An 18,729-nucleotide genomic window follows, 5' to 3' on the forward strand; every position below is an offset into this window, starting at 1 on the left:
CCTCTCTAACACTTGCAATTTTCTGGTTTTTTTTTTTTAATGGTAGCCATTCTAGTGGGTATGAAATTATATCTCATTGTAGTTTGGATTTGCAGTTCCCTAATGGGTAATGATGTTAAGCATCTTTTCATGTGTTTTTCCTTTGGAAAAATGTCTATTCAAGTCTTTTGCACATTTTTAAATTAGTTTGTTTGTCTTGCTGTTGTTGAGTTGTAGGATTTCTTTATAGATTCTGGATAGTAAACCTTTATCAGATATGTGGTTTTCCAAATATTTTCTCTCATTATGTAGGTTGTCTTTTTACTTTCATGATAAAGTCCTTTGATGCCCGAAAGTTTTAAATTTTGATGAGGTCCCATTTATTTATTTTTTTATTTGATTGATTGTGCTTTAGGTATAAAATCTAGGAAATCACTGCCTAAAACAAGGTCCTAAAGATGCTTCCTATGGTTTGTTCTAGGAATTTAATAGTTTTGGTTCTTATATTTAGATCTTTGATCCATTTTGGGTTTTTTTATTTTTTATTTTTTATTTTTATTGACTTTGTAATAATATTACATTAAAAATATATATATATATGAGGTCCCATTCAACCCCACCACCCCCACCCCAGCTCTCTCCCCCCAGCAACACTCATTCCCATCATCATGACACATCCATTGCATTTGGTAAGTACATCTTTTTTTTTTTTTTTCATTCTGTACTTTTTTTTTTAATTTTTTTATTTTTTATTGACTTTGTAATAATATTACATTAAAAATATATATGTGAGGTCCCATTCAACCCCACCCCCCCACCCCCCCTCTCCCCCCCCAACAACACTCGTTCCCATCATCATGACACATCCATTGGATTTGGTAAGTACATCTTTGTGCACCTCTGCACCTCATATACTTTGGTTCACATCATGGCCCATACTCTCCTCTATTCCATCCAGTGGGCCCTGTGAGGATTTACAATGTCCGGTGATTACCTCTGAAGCACCATCCAGGGCAGCTCCATGTCCCAAAGACGCCTCCACCTCTCATCTCTTCCTGCCTTTCCCCATACCCTTCGTCCACTATGTCCACTTTTCCCAATCCAATGCCACCTCTTCTATGTGGACATTGGATTGGTTGTGTCCATTGCACCTCTACTTTGATCCATTTTGAGTTGATTTTTGTATATGGCATGAAGTAAGAGTCCATCTTCATTCTTTTGCATATGGACATCCAGTTTCCTGGTACCATTTGTTGAGGACACTATTCTTTTCCCATTAAGTAGACTTGGCAGCCTTGTCAAAAATCAGCTGGCTATAAATGTGAGGGTTGATTTCTGAACTCTCAATTCTATTCCACGAATCAATATGACTGTCGTTTGGCCAGTACCATGCTGTTGTGATTACTGTGACTTTGTACCACACTTTAAGAATGGGATGTGGGTGAGTCCTCCAACTTCTTTCATCTTTTTCAAGATGGCTGTTTTCATTTCCCAAGCTGCTTAAAGCAGATACCATAAAATGAGTTTGCTTAAACAATGGGAACTTATTAGCTTACAGTTTGAGGCTGAGAAAATTCCCAAATCAAGGCATCATCAAAGCGATGATTTCTTCCAGAAGACCAGCTGCTGGTGATCCTTGGCTCCTCTGCCACATGGCAAGGCACATGGCAGCATCTGCTGGTCTCTCCCTTCTCTTCTGGGTTTCATTACGTTCAGCTTCTTGCTTCCATGGCTTGCTCTCTCTATCTGTATTCATTCTGTTTTTAAAGGACTCCAGTAAGAGGATTAAGACCCACCCCAGATGAGGTAGTTCATACCTTAACTGAAGTAGACTCCTCAAAAAGTCCTCTTTACAATGGTTTTACACACATAGGAATGGATTATATTTAAAACCATGTTTTCCTGGGGTACATGCAGCTTCAAACCACCACGAATGGTTTTGCCTATTTGAGGCACTTTTTTTTCCTAAATAAATTTGATGATTGGCTTTTCCGTTTCAGCAAAGACAGTTTTTGGAATTTTTTTTCTCCCCTTCCCCCCCACCCCAGTTGTCTGTCCTCTGTGTCCATTTGCTGCGTGTTCTTGTTTTTGTCTGCTTCTGTTGTTGTCAGTGGCACGGGAATCTGTGTGTTTTTTTGTTGCGTCATCTTGTTGTGTCAGCTCTCCGTGTGTGTGGCTCCATTCCTGGGCAGGCTGCACTTTCTTTCACACTGGGCGGCTCTCCTTACGGGGTGCACTCCTTGTGCGTGGGGCTCCCCTATGCGGGGGACACCCCCGCGTGGCAGGGCACTCCTTGTGCGCATCAGCACTGCGCATGGGCCAGCTCCACACTGGTCAAGGAGGCCCGGGGTTTGAACTGCAGACCTCCCATGTGACAGACAGACGCCCTAACCACTGGGCCAAGTCTGCTTCCCAGCTGTTGGAATTTTGATTGAGATTGTGTTGAATCTGTAAATTGCTTTGGGTAGAATTGACATCTTAACAATATTTAGATGATCATGATTGGGAATGTCTTTCTATTTATTTAGGTCTTTGATTTCTTTTAGCAATGTTCTTTAGTTTTCTGTATACAAGTCCTTTACATCCTTGGTTAGATTTATTCCTAGATATTTTATTCTTTTAGAAGCTATTGTAAATGGAATGTTTTTCTTGATTTCCTCCTCAGATTGCTTGTTATTGGTGTGTAGAAACACACTGATTTTGGGATGTTGATCTTGTACCCCACCATTGTGCTAAATTAATTTATTAGCTCTGTCTAGTAGCTTTGTTGTAGCTTTTTCTGGACTTTCTATATATTAGGCCATGTCATCTGCAAATAAGGAATGTTTCACTCCTGCCTTTCCAATTTGGATGCCTTTTATTTCTTTTTCTTATCTAAGTGCTCTGGCTAGAATTTCTAGTACAATGTTGAATAATGGTGGTGACAGTGGGCATCCTTGTCTTGTTCCTGGTCTTAGAGGGAATGCTTTCAGTCTTTCACCATTGAGTATTATGTTTGCAGTGGTTTATTCATATATGCCCTTTATCATATTGAGGAAGTTTCCTTATATTCCAATTTTTCTAAGTTTATCTTGTTTATCAAGAAAGGATGTTGGATTTTGTTCAATGCCTTTTCTACATCAATTGAGATGTCATCTTTTCCCCCTTCCTTTTGTTAATGTGATATATTATATTAACTGATCTTCTTATGTTAATCCACCCTTGCATACCTGGGATAAATCCCACCTGATTATGGTGTAAAATTCTTTTAATGTGCTGTTGGATTCCATTTGCTAGTATTTTTCAGCATTTTTGCATCTATATTCATAACAGAAATTGTTCTGTAATTTTCTTTTCTTGTAATGTTTTTATCAGGCTTTAGTATTAGGGTAATTTGGGCCTCATAGAATGAGATTAGGTAGTGTTCCCTCCTCTTCAGTTTTTTGGGAGAGATTGAAAAGGACTGGTATTAATTCTTCTTGGAATGTTAGGTAGAATTCACTTGTGAAGCCATCTGGTCCTAGACTTTTCTTTGTTGGGAGGTTTTTTTTTGTTTTTTGTTTTTATTACCCCCCCCCCTTGAGACTTGCTTGCTGTCTGCTCTCTGTGTCCATTTGCTGTGCATTCTTCTGTGTGTCAGTATGTATTTTTATTTATTCCGCCCCCCCCCCCCCGCTTGCAGCTTGCTTGTTGTCTGCTCTGTGTCCATTAGCTGTGCACTCTTCTGTGTTTTTACTTGTCTCCCTTTTTGTTGTGTCATCTTGCTGAATCAGCGCTCCACAGCACTTGTGGGCTGGCAGCACCCCATGGTATCTGCAGGCCAGCAGCTCTCCATAGCGTGTGGATGAGCCTGCCCTCACAAAGAGGCCCTGAGACGTGAACCCAGGGCCTCCCACATGGCAGATGGGAGCCCAACCGATTGAGCCACAACCACCTCCCAGTTGGGAGGTTTTTGATAACTGTTTCAGTCTCTTTACTGGTGATTGGCTTGCTGATATCTTCTATTCCTTCTAGAGTTAATGTCAATTGTTTGTGTCTTTCTAGGATTTTGTCCATTTTATCTAAGTTGTCTAACTTGTGGGCATACAGTTGTTCACAGCATCCTCTTATGATCCTTTTCATTTCTGCATGGTAACGTTCCCTCTCTCATTTTTAATTTATTTTCATCTTCTCTCTTTTATTCTTTGTCAGTCTAGCTAAAGGTTTGTCAATTTTATTAATCTTTTCAGAGAACCAACCTTTGGTTTTGTTAATGCTCTATGTTTTTAAAGGTTTATTTATTTATTTTCCCCCTTCCCCTCCTCCCACCCTGCTGTTTTTGCTGTCTGTGTTGTCTTCTCTTCTCATTTTCTCTCCCTTATGATTTACCAGGATTCAATCCTGGAGATCTCTGATGGAGAGAGCGGTTTGCTGTCAATTGTGCCACCTCACAAGTTCCTGGTTTCTGCTGTGCTTCAGCTTGACTTTCCCCTTGTCTCTCTTTTGATGCATCGTCATCTTGCTACATGATTCACTTGCATAGGGCACTGGCTCACCACACAGGCACTTGTGTGGGCACTGGCTCACCACACAGGCACTTACACGGGAACTGGCCTGCCATGTGGGCAGGCCCCCTCTTCCTTTCTTTCACCAGGAGGCCCCAGGGATCGAACCCAGGTCCTCCCATATGGTAGGTGGAAGCCCCATCACTTGAGCAACATCTGCTTCCCTCTATTGTTTTTTATTCTCTATTTCATTTATTTCAACTCTCATCTTTGTTATTTCCTTTCTTACGCTTGCTTTGGGTTTAGTTTGCTTTTTCTAGTTCCTCCAGTTTTGAGGTTAGGTCTCTGATTTTAGATCTTCCTTCATTTTTAATGTAAGAATTCTGAGCTACAAATTTCCCTCTTAGAATTGTCTTCTCTGCATCCCATAAGTTTTGATAGGTTGTTGTATTAGTCAGCCAAAGGGGTGCTGATGCAAAACACCAGAAATTGGTTGGGTTTTTTTTTTTAAAGATTTATTTATTTATTTATTTCTCTCCCCTCCCCTCCCACACCCCGGTTGTCTGTTCTCTGTGTCCATTTGCTGCGTCTTCTTTGTCCGCTTCTGTTGTTGTCAGCGGCACGGGAATCTGTGTCTCTTTTTGTTGAGTCACCTTGTGTCAGCTCTCCATGTGTGCAGCACCATTCCTGGGCAGGCTGCACTTTCCTCCACGCTGGGCAGCTCTCCCTACGGGGCATACTCCCTGTGCGTGGGGCTCCCCTACGCAGGGGACACCCCTGTGTGGCAGGGCACTCCTTGCGCACATCAGCACTGTGCATGGGCCAGCTCCACACGGGTCAAGGAGGCCCAGGGTTTGAACCCTGGACCTCCCATGTGGTAGACAGACGCCCTAACCACTGGGCCAAGTCGCTGCCCCTGGTTGGTTTTTATAAAGGGTATTTATTTAGGGTAGGAGCTTACAGATACCAGGCCATAAAGCATAAATTCCATCCCTTACCAAAGTCTATTTTCATGTGTTGGAGCAAGATGGCTGCTGACTTCTGCATGGGTTCAGGCTTCTTAGGCTCCTCCCTTCCAGGGTCTTGCTTCTTTCTGGGTTCAAGGTTCCTCTCTTCCCAGGGCTTGCTTTTTCCTGGACTCAGGTGTCTTCTCTTCCTGGGGCTTGCTTCTTTTTCCTCTGTGGGCTTACTTCCTGGGGCCCCAGCTTAAGATTTCAGCATCAAACTCCAACATCAAATCTCCAACATCAAAAACCCTCAACTCAAAAGGTGGCATTGGAGTGGGAAAAGTGGACATGGTGGCTAATGGGTATGGGGAATGGCAGGAAGAGACGATATGTGGAGGTGTCTTAGGGACTTGGAGCTGCCCTGGATGGTGCTTCAGGGGCAAACACTGGACATTATAAATCCTCACAGGGCCCACTGGATGGAATGGGGGAGAGTATGGGCCATGATGTGGACCATTGACCATGAGGGGCAGAGGTGCCCAGAGACGTACTTACCAAATGCAATGGATGTGTCATGATGATGGGAATGAGTGTTGCTGGGGGGGGAAAGGTGGGGTGGGGGTGGTGGGGTTGAATGGGACCTCATATATATATATTTTTTTAATGTAATATTATTACAAAGTCAATAAAAAAATAAAATTAAATTAAAAATTAAAAATTAAAAAAAATTAAAAAAAAAAACCCTCAACTCTGTCCTTTACCATGCCTTTTATCTGTGAGTCCCCACCCCTTGGTGGGTGGGGACTCAACACCCTAATGATGTGGCCCAATCAAAGCCCTAATCATAACATAACCATGCTCAGGTTCAGACCAGTTTACAAACATAATCCAATATCTATTTTTGGAATTCATAACTATGTCAAACTGCTACAGTTTCATTCTTGTTTTCATTTGTCTCATGATATGTACTGATTTCTCTTGTAATTTCTTCTTTAACCTATTGATTGTTTAAGAGTTGTTATTTAATTTTCATATATCTGTGGATTTTCTAGTTCTCTGCCTGTTACTGTTACTCATTTCCAGCTTCATTCCATTATGGTCAGAGAAGATGCTTTGTATAATTTTAATTTTCTAAATTTATTGAAACTTGTTTTGTGACCCAAATGTGGTCTAACCTAGAGAACAATCCATGTGTATTTGAGAAGAAAGTATATCATGCTGTTTTGGGTGCAATATTCTGTCTAGTTCATTTATCATATTATTCAAGTTTGTTCTCTATTACCTTATTCATCTCTGTCTAAATGTTCTATCTATCCATGAGAGTGGTATCTTGAAGTCTCCAACTATTATGGTAGAAGTATCTATTCTCTCTTCAGTTTTGCCCATGTTTGCCTCATGTATTTTGGGACAAGTGCATAAATTTTTGTGACTGTTATTTCTTCTTAGTGTATTGGCCCTTTTATCAATATATAGTGTCCTTCTTTTTCTCTTGTAACTCCTTTTTTGGTGTTATTGTTGTTGTTATTGTTGTTACAGCCTTTAACCTAAAGTCTATTTTGTCTAATATTAGCATAGCTATCCCAGCTCTTTTTTTATTACTATTTGCATAGATTATCCTTTCCCAATCTTTCACTTTCAATCTATTTGTGTCTTAGGGTCAAAGTTGAGTCTCTTATAACAATATATAGTTGGATAGTGCTATTTTATCCATTCTGCCAACCTGTGTCTTTTGATTAGGGAGTTTAATCCATTCATATTCAGTGTTTTTGTTTGTTTGTTTTCAGGAGGTGCCAGGGATCAAACCCAGGACCATGTACATGGGAAGCAGACACGCAACCATTTGAGCTACATCCACTCCCCAACATTCAATGTTATTACTGTAAAGGCAGTATTTACTTCAGCCATTTTGTCCTTTGCTTTTATATGTCATCTCTTTTTTTTTCTCTCTTTTCCTTTATTGCAACTCCTTTTCTGTTTAGTTCTTTTTTTGATGTATCTGACTGATCCCTTTCTTATTTCTGTTTCTGTGTATTTTTTAATACTTTCTTTATGGTTACCCTGGGCCTTGCATTATACAACCTGTGTCTATAATCTACTAATTTGAAAAGATACACCTTAGCTTCAATAACATACATATTCTGCATTCCCATATCCCTCCATTTCCATTCTTTATGTTGTTTTTTGTCCCACATTACCTCTTTATATTTTGTATGTCCATTATCAGGGAAATATGCCTTTTCTTGTTCAATTGTATTCTGATTATTAAATGATTTAAAGAGTAGAGTTGCATATTGAAGATATAGTACTATTGGGTTTTCTATTTACCCTTTTAGTTACCTTTACTGAAAATCTTTAATTTCTGCCTACTACTCCAAGCCACACACTATATTTTCCTTTCAACCTGCATAACTCTCTTTAGTAATTCTTCTAGGACAGGTCTTTTGTTGACAAACTCTCTCAGTTTTTGTTTGTCTGTGACTGTTTAAAACTCTTTTTTTGTGTGTGGTACTGGGGCCAGGGATTAAACCCCAGACCTCATATGTGGGAAACCAGTACTCAATCATTGAGCCACATTAGCTCGCCTGAGGTTTTTTTTTTTTTCATTTGTTTGTTTGTTTTGTTTTTAGGAGGCACTGGGGACCAAACCTGGGACCTCACATGTGGGAAGCAGTTGCTCAACTGCTTGAGCCACATCTTTTCCCTCTCCCTCATTATTGAAGGATAAAAAAATTTTGGCTGGCTGTTTTTCTCTTCTACTACCTCAAATATATCATATTTCTGATGAGAAATTGGCACTTAGTCTTACTGAGGATCTCTTTATGTGATGAATCACTTTTCTCCTGCTGATTTCAGAATTCTCTTTTTATCTTTGGCATTTTACATTCTGTTAAGTATGTATCTTGGAGTAGGCCTATTAGGGTTTAATCTGTTTGGAGTATTTTGCACTTCTTGGACATGTATATTTATGTGTTTCATAAGAGTTGGGAAATTTGGGGTCATTATTTCCTCAAATGGTTTTTCTGCCCCTTTTCCCTCCTCTTCTTTTTCTGGGACATGCAGGATGCATATGTTTGTGCACTTCATGCTGTCATTCAAGTCCCTGAGACACTGCTCAATTTTTTCTATTCTTTTCTCTATCTGATCTTCTGAACCATATAATTTCAATTATCCTATCTTCTCATTCACTGATTCTTTCTGCTGCTTGTTCAAATTAGATGTAATATGCCTCTAGTGTATTTTTATTTTGAGGTACCAGAGCTAGGGATTGAACCCAGGACCTTGTATGTGGGATGCCAGTGCTCAACCACTGAGCCACATTGGCTGCCCAAGTTGGTTTTTTCATTAGTTTGCTTGTTGAGTTTTTTTCTTTGTTTGATTTTTTAGGAGGCATCACAAACTGAAACTGGGACCTCCCCATGTGGGATGCAGGCGCTCAATCACTTGAGCCACATCTGCTCCCCTCTAGTGTATTTTTTTAAAGTCATGAATTTTTTAAATTTATTGAAGTATATCACTCATACATAAACATACATAAACAATAAGTATATAGTAATTATTGTGAACTTACAAAACAAACATGCATAACATCATACAGGGCCCTCATACCTCACCCTACCTACCACTAACACCTTGCATTGTTGTGAAACATTTTAAACTAATGATGAAAGAGCATCCTCAAAATATTACTACTAGCCAAAGTATCTTACATTTGATGTATTTTCCCCCAACCCACCATATTATTTTTATATCATTTATACATGAACATACATAAAAAATAAGTGTATAGTACAAGTTGTGAACTTACAAAGCAAACAAGCATAATATCATACAGAGGTGCCATATGTCAATGCACCACCAACACCTTACATTGTTGTGAGACATTTGTTATAAATTATGAAAGAAAATCATCAAAATCTTACTACTAACTATAGTCCATACCTTACATTTGGTAACCCACCCTATTATTTTTTTAAATGTATTTTTATTACAGAAGTTGCGAACTTACAAAACAATCATGCACATGTGTAGAATTCCCATACAACACCCCTCCATCAACACACCACACCATGGTGGAACATTTGTTACAGACTATGAGATAATATTATCAGACTATTACCACTTACCATGGTCCATCACGTACATTTGGCAAACTTTTTCCATACTCCCTCATTATCAACACAGTACATCTTTGGCATAGATGCATGAATATTGCAGTATTCCTGTTAACCACAGTCCATAAGCCACTCCAGTTGTATTTTTCCCATGCTTTTCCACATTCCCATCACCCTCCTCTTGCTCACAATGGACACTCTTTCATCTATACCATCAGCCACAGTTTTCATCTACCTCTGGGTTCATGGTTTTATTCAGTCCTAAGATTATTCTCTAGCTTCTTTCAATTGACATTTACATCCCTAGACTACCCTTTCCACCTACATTCCCATTTATAAATCAGCTGTTACTCTCTATAATGTATTACCATCAACTCTATACATTTACACACTTTTACAATCAAGTTAATTAAAACTTCTACATACATTAAGCATCAATAGTCCATCTCAGTCCTCCTCTTACCTCCTTTAAGAATCCACCACCTACTACCAGGTCTAGAAGATGTTTTTCTATATTTTCTTCTAGAAGCCCCATGGTTCTTGCTTTTATATTTAGGTTTTTTATACATATTTAGTCATTCTTTGCATAAAATGTGAGACAGGGATTCCCCTTCTTTGTCTTAGCTATGGATATGCAATTCTCCCAGCACCATTTGTTGAATGAACTGTTCTGCCCAAGCTGGGTGGGTTTGACATGTTTATCAAAAATCACTTGACCATACATGTGAGGGTCTGTTTCTGAACCATCAGTTTGGTTCCGTTGGTCGATGTGTCTGTCCTCATGCCAGTACCATGCTGCTTTTACCACTGTAGCCAGGTGATATGATTCAAAGTCTGGAAGCAGAGTCCTCCAACTTTGCTTTTCTTTTTTAAGTTGTTTCTGGCTATTTAGGACCTCTTACCCTTCCAAATAAATTTCATAACTGTATTTTCAATTTATTTTTAAAATGCTGGGGGAATTTTTATTGGGATTGCATTGCATCTGTATCACAATTTGGGTAGAATTGACATCTTAATGATCTTTAGTCTTCCAATCTGTGAGTATAGAAAGTTCTTCCAATTATTTAGGTCTTTTTAAAATTTCCTTTAACAATGCACTGTAGTTTTCTGAATACAAGTGCCCAATATCCCTTCCTAAGTTTATTCCCAAATATCCAATTCTTCTAGTCACTATTGGAAATGGAATTTTTTCCTTGACTTCCTCCTCAGACTGCATACTACCAGTGTCTTTTAAAGTCTTTTTCATCTGATATAAATATAGCTACTCTGGACTTTTTTGTTGTTGTTAATGCATGCATGGAATATCATTTTCTAGCCTTTGACTTTCAATCTATTGATATCCTTGGGTCTAAGGTGAGTCTCTTGCAGACAGCATATAGATGGCTCATATTTTCTTCTCCATACCTTCAGTCTGTGTCCTTTGATTGGGCAGTTTAACCCACTAACATCCAATGTTATTACTGTAAAAGGCAGTTCTTATTTGATGCATTTTGACCTTTGGGTTTTATCTGTCATGTTTTATTTTCACCACTCTTTTGAGATTTTTAGTTACTTTTACTGATATAATCTTCATTCCTAGAGTCTCCTCCAAGCCTCTCTCTACTGTCTTTTCTTTTCAGGCTGTATCACACTCTTTAGTATTTCCTGCAAGGCCAGTCTCTTTGTTATAAACTCTCTCAGTTTCTGTTTATCTGTAAATATTCTAAACTTGTCCTCATTTTTTAAAGACAATCTTGCCTGATATAAGATTCTTGGCTGGAAGTTTTTCTCTTGCAGTATCTTAAATATATCATACCACTGCCTTCTTGCATCCATGGTTTCTGATGAAAAATCAGCACTTAATTTTATTGGATATCCTTTATATGTTATGCATCACTTTTTTCTTGCTGCTCTCAGAATTCTATCTTTGTCTTTGGCATTTGAAATTCTGACTAGTATGTGTCTCAGAGCCATTCAGATTTATTCAGATGAGAGTATGTTGTGCTTCTTGGATATGGATATCTATGTCCTTCATTAGGGTTGGGAAATTTTCTACCATTATTTCTTCAAATATTCCTTCTGCCCCTTTTCCCTTCTGGGACACTCATGACACATATGTTTGAACATCTCTCGCTGTCATTTAGTTCTCTGAGATCTTGTTCAAGTTTTTTCATTCTTTTCTTCATCTGTTCTTTTGTATGTTTGCTTTCAGAGGCCTTGTCTTCAAGCCCACCAGTCATTTCTTCTGCCTCCCAAATCTGCTGTTATATGATTCCAGTGTATTTTAAATTTCATTTATTATACCTTTCATTCTCATAAGATCTGCTATTTTTCTATTTATGCTTTCAAATTCTTTGTGCTCATTCAATGTCTCCTTAATATTCTTAACCACTTTAGCCATCTCATTGAATTTATTAAGGAGATGTTTGATTAGTTGTCTCAACTCCTTTATGTCATCTAGAGGCTTATCTTCTTCCTTTAACTGGGACATATCTTCCTGTTTCTAAGTATTGATTGTAGTTTTTGTTGTTGTCTTGACATCTGGCTTACTAGATATATTTATTTTGGGTGTAATTTCTCTCTTTAGTTTATGGCTTTTTTGCCTTTTCTCCCTTGCTAGTTGTGTAGTAGGAGCCGAGGATGTAGTTGGTGCTGTAAGCTGTGGAGGCTCAAGCTGCCTGCATTGCCCCAGGGATGGATGAAGCTGCTCCCACCTCTCTCCTTTGCTAGGGGTAGGGACAGAGCCACAGCCATGTGTAATAATCCAAGTCATGCAGGCCTAGACTGTCGTTTCCCAGAGACTCTGATAAAGCTTCATGCCCCTTCCTCCTCTGCCTGGAGTGGGGATGGAGCTGCAGGTGTGGACATCAATCTATGCTGTGCAGTCCAAAATGACTGCAGTTGCCCAGCTAGACTTCCAACTATACAGTCTGTGCCAGCCAAACATACCTGCAATTACCCAGAGAGGCCTGGTACCCAGGTCCCACCAGCTTCCTCCCTGCCAGAGTTGGGGCTGAAGCCTAGGATAGGGCTGCAGTTCAATCTGGGTGGAAAGAAGCTGGTCCCTACCAGCACTGTGATTTTCAATCAACCTGGCTTCCCCTCATGCCGGAATGGAGTAAAAGGGCAGCTACCAGCCTCTTTTCCACTCGGACAGGTTCAAATTTTAGCTGTTCTTAGGGTTATACTTCAGCCAGTGAATTTACTAATCAGTAGCTGAAGTAGGTGGTCAGCCGTCTCTTTCTCCCCTGTTTTTGGGAAATGGAGTTTCCAGGTCAAGCCACAGAATAGCTCCTGACACCACTTTCACTGCCAGAGTAGAATGATCACCGGCCCCTGCAGTGTAGTCTATACTTTCCTGAAGAGGCTGGCACAGGTCCCCCTAGCTTCCTCCCTGCTGGAGGTGGGGCTGCGGCTTAGGTTAGAACTGTAATCTGATCTGGGTGGATGGATGGAGGCTGGGCACTGGCCTCAGTGGTATGGAGCACTCTACTTTAGAGTATCTTCTCTGCACATGGGCAGTCTCCTCCCTCCATTCTTTCAAGTATGTTGCAGGATGCTCTTCTGGTCTCCTGGAGCCCCCAAACTGGTGCTTTAGATAATTCTGGGTGATTACTAACTGCCCTGTAGCAGGAGCTGACTCTCGGAGCTCCTTACTCTGCCACTGTCTTGCTGGTTGTCCCTGCTAGTGTATTTTTAATGTCTACTATTTTGCCTTTCATCCCCATAACTTCTGTTTCTTTAAAAGAAAGATTTATTCTTGTTAATTTTTCCCCCACCTCGTTATTTGTGCTCACTGTCTTGCTCATCTTTTTTAGGAGGCACCAGGGACTGAACCTGGGACCTCCCATGTGGTAGGCAGATGCCCAACTGCTTGAGCCACACCTGCTTCCCTATGTTTCTTTCTAAACTTTTAAATTCTTTTTTATGTTCACACATTGTCTTCTTAATATCCTTTAATTCTTTATCCACCATTAGTTTATTTATATCCATATTTTCCTTCATTTCCTTTAATTAATTTAGATTTATTTGACATCTTTGATGAGTTGCTCCAAATTCTGTCTCCTCCGAAGTTTTAACCTGTTCCCTTGACTGAGCCATATCTTCCTCTTTCTTAGAATGATTTGTAATTTTTTTTGCTGATGTCAGGGCATCTGATTCTTTTGATGTGTTAACTCTGAAGGTCAGTTTCTTTCTCTCGCCTAGGGTTTTATTGCCTTTTTAAAGTTTTCTTTTTAGGAGGTACTGGGGATCGAACCTGGGACCTCATACATGTGAACCAGGCACTCAACTACTGAGCTACACCTGCTCCTCAGGTTTTATTGTTGATTACTTTTCTGTTAAGGGTCTTCTTTGATGCTGGGTCCAACTTACTCCAGACCTTTAAAGTAGCCTGTGTTTAATTATTCAGATTTTCTCAGCTCTTCTTCATCTGGTTCTTACCCTGAATGTGCAATACAATATTTAAGATTGCTCTTTTGTGTGCAATTGTTTCACCTCCTGAGAGAAACCTTCCTTTCCTCTGTTCTCTGGAATCTTGGATCTGTTTGTTTATGTGCATATTTTTTTCACCAACTCCTATGATTTCTTTAAATTCTCTCCCTCACTCAGTGCCCCCTTTTCATTACACTTTTTGGTTCTGGGACCTTTCCTGTCTACAGAAGTTCAGTTTTCTCTCCTTTTTTTTTCCATGAGGCTTTCTGTCTCTGATTTCTTCCCCAATAAGGTATCCTTCCCAGGGAACCAGAAGGTGTCAATCCAGAAAGGTCCATTTTTTCCTTTAGGTGATCCAAAAAACAGACATTGCATTGTGTGCACCTCTTGCCAGGAGTTCTGCTGTGTGCCCTTTTGTATGTGGCCCTCCTCAGCCACTTGTGTTTCACCCTGTGCCTGGATTTGCATGGGGTTCTAACTCTCTGCTCTGAGTGACTCTATGGTCTGCATCCCCAGAAGGAAGGATCTGGGCCATGCTATCACTTGCAACTCCTATGCTGCATGGGACCAAGTGAGGGGTTGGGGTCCAGTCCGGGGGATCTGGGACATAAATCTCCTACCTTATTTTGATAGGGTTTTTCTTTTTATTTGATTCAGTGTTTGTGGAGTTCTTTCTCCATTCTCTATGATACTCCCAAGTTCAAGCAAGTGGGATTTGTCCTTTTATTAGTTCGTTCTGAGAGGAGACTTTTCCAGGGAATATCTTACATCACCATATTGATGACAACACTCCCTTTCTATGGTTTTTGTAGCTGCGTTTTCTTAATTCAGCACTTCTGGGTTAATGCAGCCCATTAACCATTTTCTGTAGTTCTGAAGGTTACTATCTTTAAGATTCCTCTGCTGCCTTTGCCTGGGACTGGTTGGAACAATGGGCACCCACAGAGCCAACCCCCAGTGCAGTGATCAGCAACCGTGTCACACACACCCAGATTTTGGAGGACTAGGTCTTTATGTCCCACCCTAGCACCAGGAGCCTGAGCTTCAGTCCCCACTGATGCCTGCCATGAAGCTGGGCGGGGGTATGGTAGCTCTTGCAGGGTAGGTGGAACTCACTGTTATTTACCACAATCTATGAGCCTCTTTCTCCTGCTTACATGGCACCATTAAGTAGCCTTCTAGATCTTGGAGTTACCAAAGTGGGTATTTTTGTAACTAAAGCAACCAAAAGTCTAATCACAGACTGAAGTTTAATCTGAGCTGGGTATGCAAGGCTTTGGTTCAGGTCAGGTTCAAAAAGAATTCTTGGTCTATTAGTAAGAATTCTGCTTTCCTTTTTCTCTTCTCCTGTGTAGGCCTTAGATAGACATGTCTGTAACCAGAGGGAGAATCTACCTCAAACCACGTGGTAAAAAACCTTTGTTGAGGGATGTCTGCTCATGTTTCTGGGCATTTAGGAATCTTTCTGAACCATCTCTTCTATGGGGTCCCCCTGCTACACATTGGGTTTATGATCAGATTGAGGGCCATTGTTTGATGCTCAGTATTGAGTGGCCTGTTTTCTACCGTAGCCAACCGCAGAAGTGTTTACAAGCTGGAAAAAGAAGAACAAATCCCAGATGGAATGTGTATTGACACTGAAGGGAAGCTCTGGGTGGCCTGTTACAATGGAGGAAGAGTGATTCGTTTAGATCCTGAGACAGGTAGGTCCACCACAAAATGAAAACTCCTTACCATGTCTAGGAAAGACCAGACACTAGGGAATAGAGAATCTTCATTACTAATGGAGATATATTCAAAGGTTTCAATTGGATGATTTTGGAAAAAAGGCCTAAGATAATGCCCAAAATTTATAGTCAGAACTTATTTTCCTATGGAGATAAGTCTTCTTGCGCAAAAGAAATTGTCAGGCTAAGGAAAACATTTAAAAACTTACTGAGGGAAGCAGACTTGGCCCAATAGATAGGGCGTCTGCCTAACATATGGGAGGTCCAAGGTTCAAACCCTGGGCCTCCTTGACCCGTATGGAGCTGGCCCACATGCAGTGCTGATGCGCGCAGGGAGTGCCCTGCCATGCAGGGGTGTCCCCCGCATAGGGGAGCCCCATGCGCAAGGAGTGTGTCCCATAAGGAGAGCCGCCTAGCTTGAAAGAAAGTGCAGCCTGGCCAGGAGTGGTGCTACATACGTGGAGAGCTGACACTACAAGATAACCCAACAAAAAGAAACACAGATTCCAGGTGCCGCTGATAAGGATGGAAGTGGTCACAGAAGAAAGCACAGCAAATGGACACAGAGAGCAGACAACTGGGGGGGGAGGGGAGAAAAATAAATTTAAAAAAATAAATCTTAAAATAAAATAAAAAACTTACTGAGGCAATGACTGCACAATTCTGTGATGAAAGCGAGAGCCACTGAATGTACACTTTGGATGAAATGTACAAGGCATGGGACTGTATAACACAGTGAATCATGTGGTAGAAATGGACTGTGGTTAACAGTACGAATATGAGAGTGTTCTCTCATGAACTATAACAATGTACAATACTAATACATGATGTTAATAATAGGGGGTGTATGGAAAAGTATAGCAAATGTAAGCTATGGACCACAAGTAGTGGTAATGGTGGATGATTTTCTTTCATAACCTGTAATAAATGTTCCACAACAATGGAAGGTGTTGGTGGAGGGGTGATGTATGGGAATTCTGCACATTATACATGATTGTTTTGTAAGCTCACAGCTTCTCCAATATATATATATAGTCAGGGTAGATAGCTTAAATATAGGAATGAATTCTGACCTCTATAGTGTTCTTAGAACTTCATTATTATTCCCAAGGGGCTCAGAAATGTTGCCCAGGTTGGAAATTTGTGAGAACTGAACTTTAAACTAAATTTTGGGGAAACGGACTTGGCCCAGTGGTTAGGGCGTCTGTCTACCACATGGGAGGTCCACGGTTCAAGCCCCGGGCCTCCCTGACCCGTGTGGAGCTGGCCCATGCGCAGTGCTGATGCACGCAAGGAGTGCCCTGCCACACAGGGGTGTCCCCCGCGGAGGGGAGCCCCACGCGCAAGGAGTGCGCCCCATAAAGAGAGCCGCCCAGCACAAAAGAAAGTGCAGCCTGCCCAGGAACGGTGCCGCCCACACTTCCCGTGCCGCTGATGACAACAGAAGCGGACAAAGCAACCAAACGCAGCAAATAGACACAGAGAACAGACAACTGGGGGGTGGGGGGGGGGTGGGATTAAATAAATAAATAAATCTTTTAAAAAATAAAATAAATTTTGATTATCAAGGGAAAAGACTCCAAACTGTTAAGTTGCCTGTTGATAAAACAACTTCATGCTGCTTCGGGGGGAAGGATTACTCTGAAATGTATGTGACCTGTGCACGGGATGGAGTGGATCCTGAGGGTCTCTTGAGGCAACCTGAAGCTGGTGGAATTTTCAAGGTGATCTGAGTATTCCTTTTATTTGTGGGATGGGGGGGGCACCCTGTTAAGTAATGGAGTGACTAGTGCTTTTGCATACTTCCGAAACATAAATTCTATTTTGCATTTTAAGCTCATCATGCTAGACTTTAAAACATTTTAGATTTTCTAGACTGTAAGTTTCCTGAAGTCCAGGACACTGTGTTTAGCCTATTTTGTACAGTACTTAAAGATACTTTTTTGTTTCAGTAGAGTTTGTTGCAATTCTTCAAAAGAGTAGAATAAGCTTGGAAAATCAGTGTTTGAAACATGTTTACAAGATCAATAGATTGCTTTGACCTCACAAGAATATTTTCAGGCTTTTAACATATATATTTTTTGCAACAAAACAAACATTGATCAAATAATAGACCTTTTGAGCTGAAAAGAAATGTAGAAATCATCTGGCTCAAAGCCCTTTGTTAGCAATAGGGGAGATGATAGGAACTGTTAAGACATAAATTCTCTTTTAAATCCAAGTTAGTTGTAAAGGGTTGCTAGTTGGATTATCATCTATGTAAATAATTCATTTGAGCATAAATACCTAATCAAGTAACTCCCTTTTATGACAGGAAATAAAACAAAAATAATAGTGGCTAAATATATTATGAATCATAAAAATGCTTTCAGAGAACATTGTGAATTACCTTTGATTAAAGTTTCTCTTTCCTTTTTTCAACAGATAACTGGCCTGGGTGTCAAAGGAATCCCCCCCTATCCCTATGCAGGATAAGTGACATACCTTCCTGCCTGCTGGAGGAAGTTTTGAAGACAACTGGAATTCTGAGGCTAAAATTTCAATATAGTCAGAAAAATGAAGCAATGATATTATTAACAGGCTTACATTTTAATTTACAATTTTTTAAAGGTAGAGCATTTTTAATAAGCATTGCCTGGTGGTTCTGATAATACATTATAAGGCTTTCCGCAAAAGGTACTATAGAAATGCAAAGAATTGTTTAATTAACTGTCAACCAGTCTCTTGATTCTGCAGAATGCTTGGGGGAAAGGGACGAGATCTGTTCTTTATTCTGCATTCCATAATTTCTATACCTAAAACTTTTAAAAAATTGAATAAATAGTAACCTGGTAATGATTTATGACTACTATGTTCCCTTTTATTTTTATCATAGTCTACTAAAATATACAGTGATGCTAATCCACCTCGATATTACTCTTCCTATATGTTATTTTACAAACTGAAATACTGCTGGAGGTTAAGAATTAAACACTGGTAAAATCCATGGTTCCAGCTATCACCTATTGGATATAAAAGCAGTATATCACTTTGGAAATAATACTTTTTAAGAAGAGCTTTATTGTGGAGCAGGTATAGTTCAGTGGTT

The 18,729-nt window shown here is 40.1% G+C and overlaps 1 protein-coding gene across 1 annotated transcript in view; it reads left to right on the forward strand.

The window, feature by feature from the left end:
• The window catches only part of RGN (regucalcin), a 33,609-nt gene extending 15,130 nt beyond the window's left edge, over positions 1-18,479 (forward strand). Inside the window, exons 5-7 of the mRNA XM_004472119.5 lie at positions 15,486-15,617; positions 17,211-17,365; positions 18,066-18,479. Of these exons, the coding sequence (XP_004472176.1) occupies positions 15,486-15,617; positions 17,211-17,365; positions 18,066-18,116 (338 nt within the window). The 3' untranslated portion in view covers positions 18,117-18,479. The remainder of the gene's footprint in view (positions 1-15,485; positions 15,618-17,210; positions 17,366-18,065) is intronic.
• The last annotated feature ends 250 nt before the right edge of the window (positions 18,480-18,729 follow it).

Source organism: Dasypus novemcinctus, chromosome X, assembly GCF_030445035.2.
Source record: "Dasypus novemcinctus isolate mDasNov1 chromosome X, mDasNov1.1.hap2, whole genome shotgun sequence".
Lineage (NCBI taxonomy): Eukaryota > Metazoa > Chordata > Mammalia > Cingulata > Dasypodidae > Dasypus > Dasypus novemcinctus.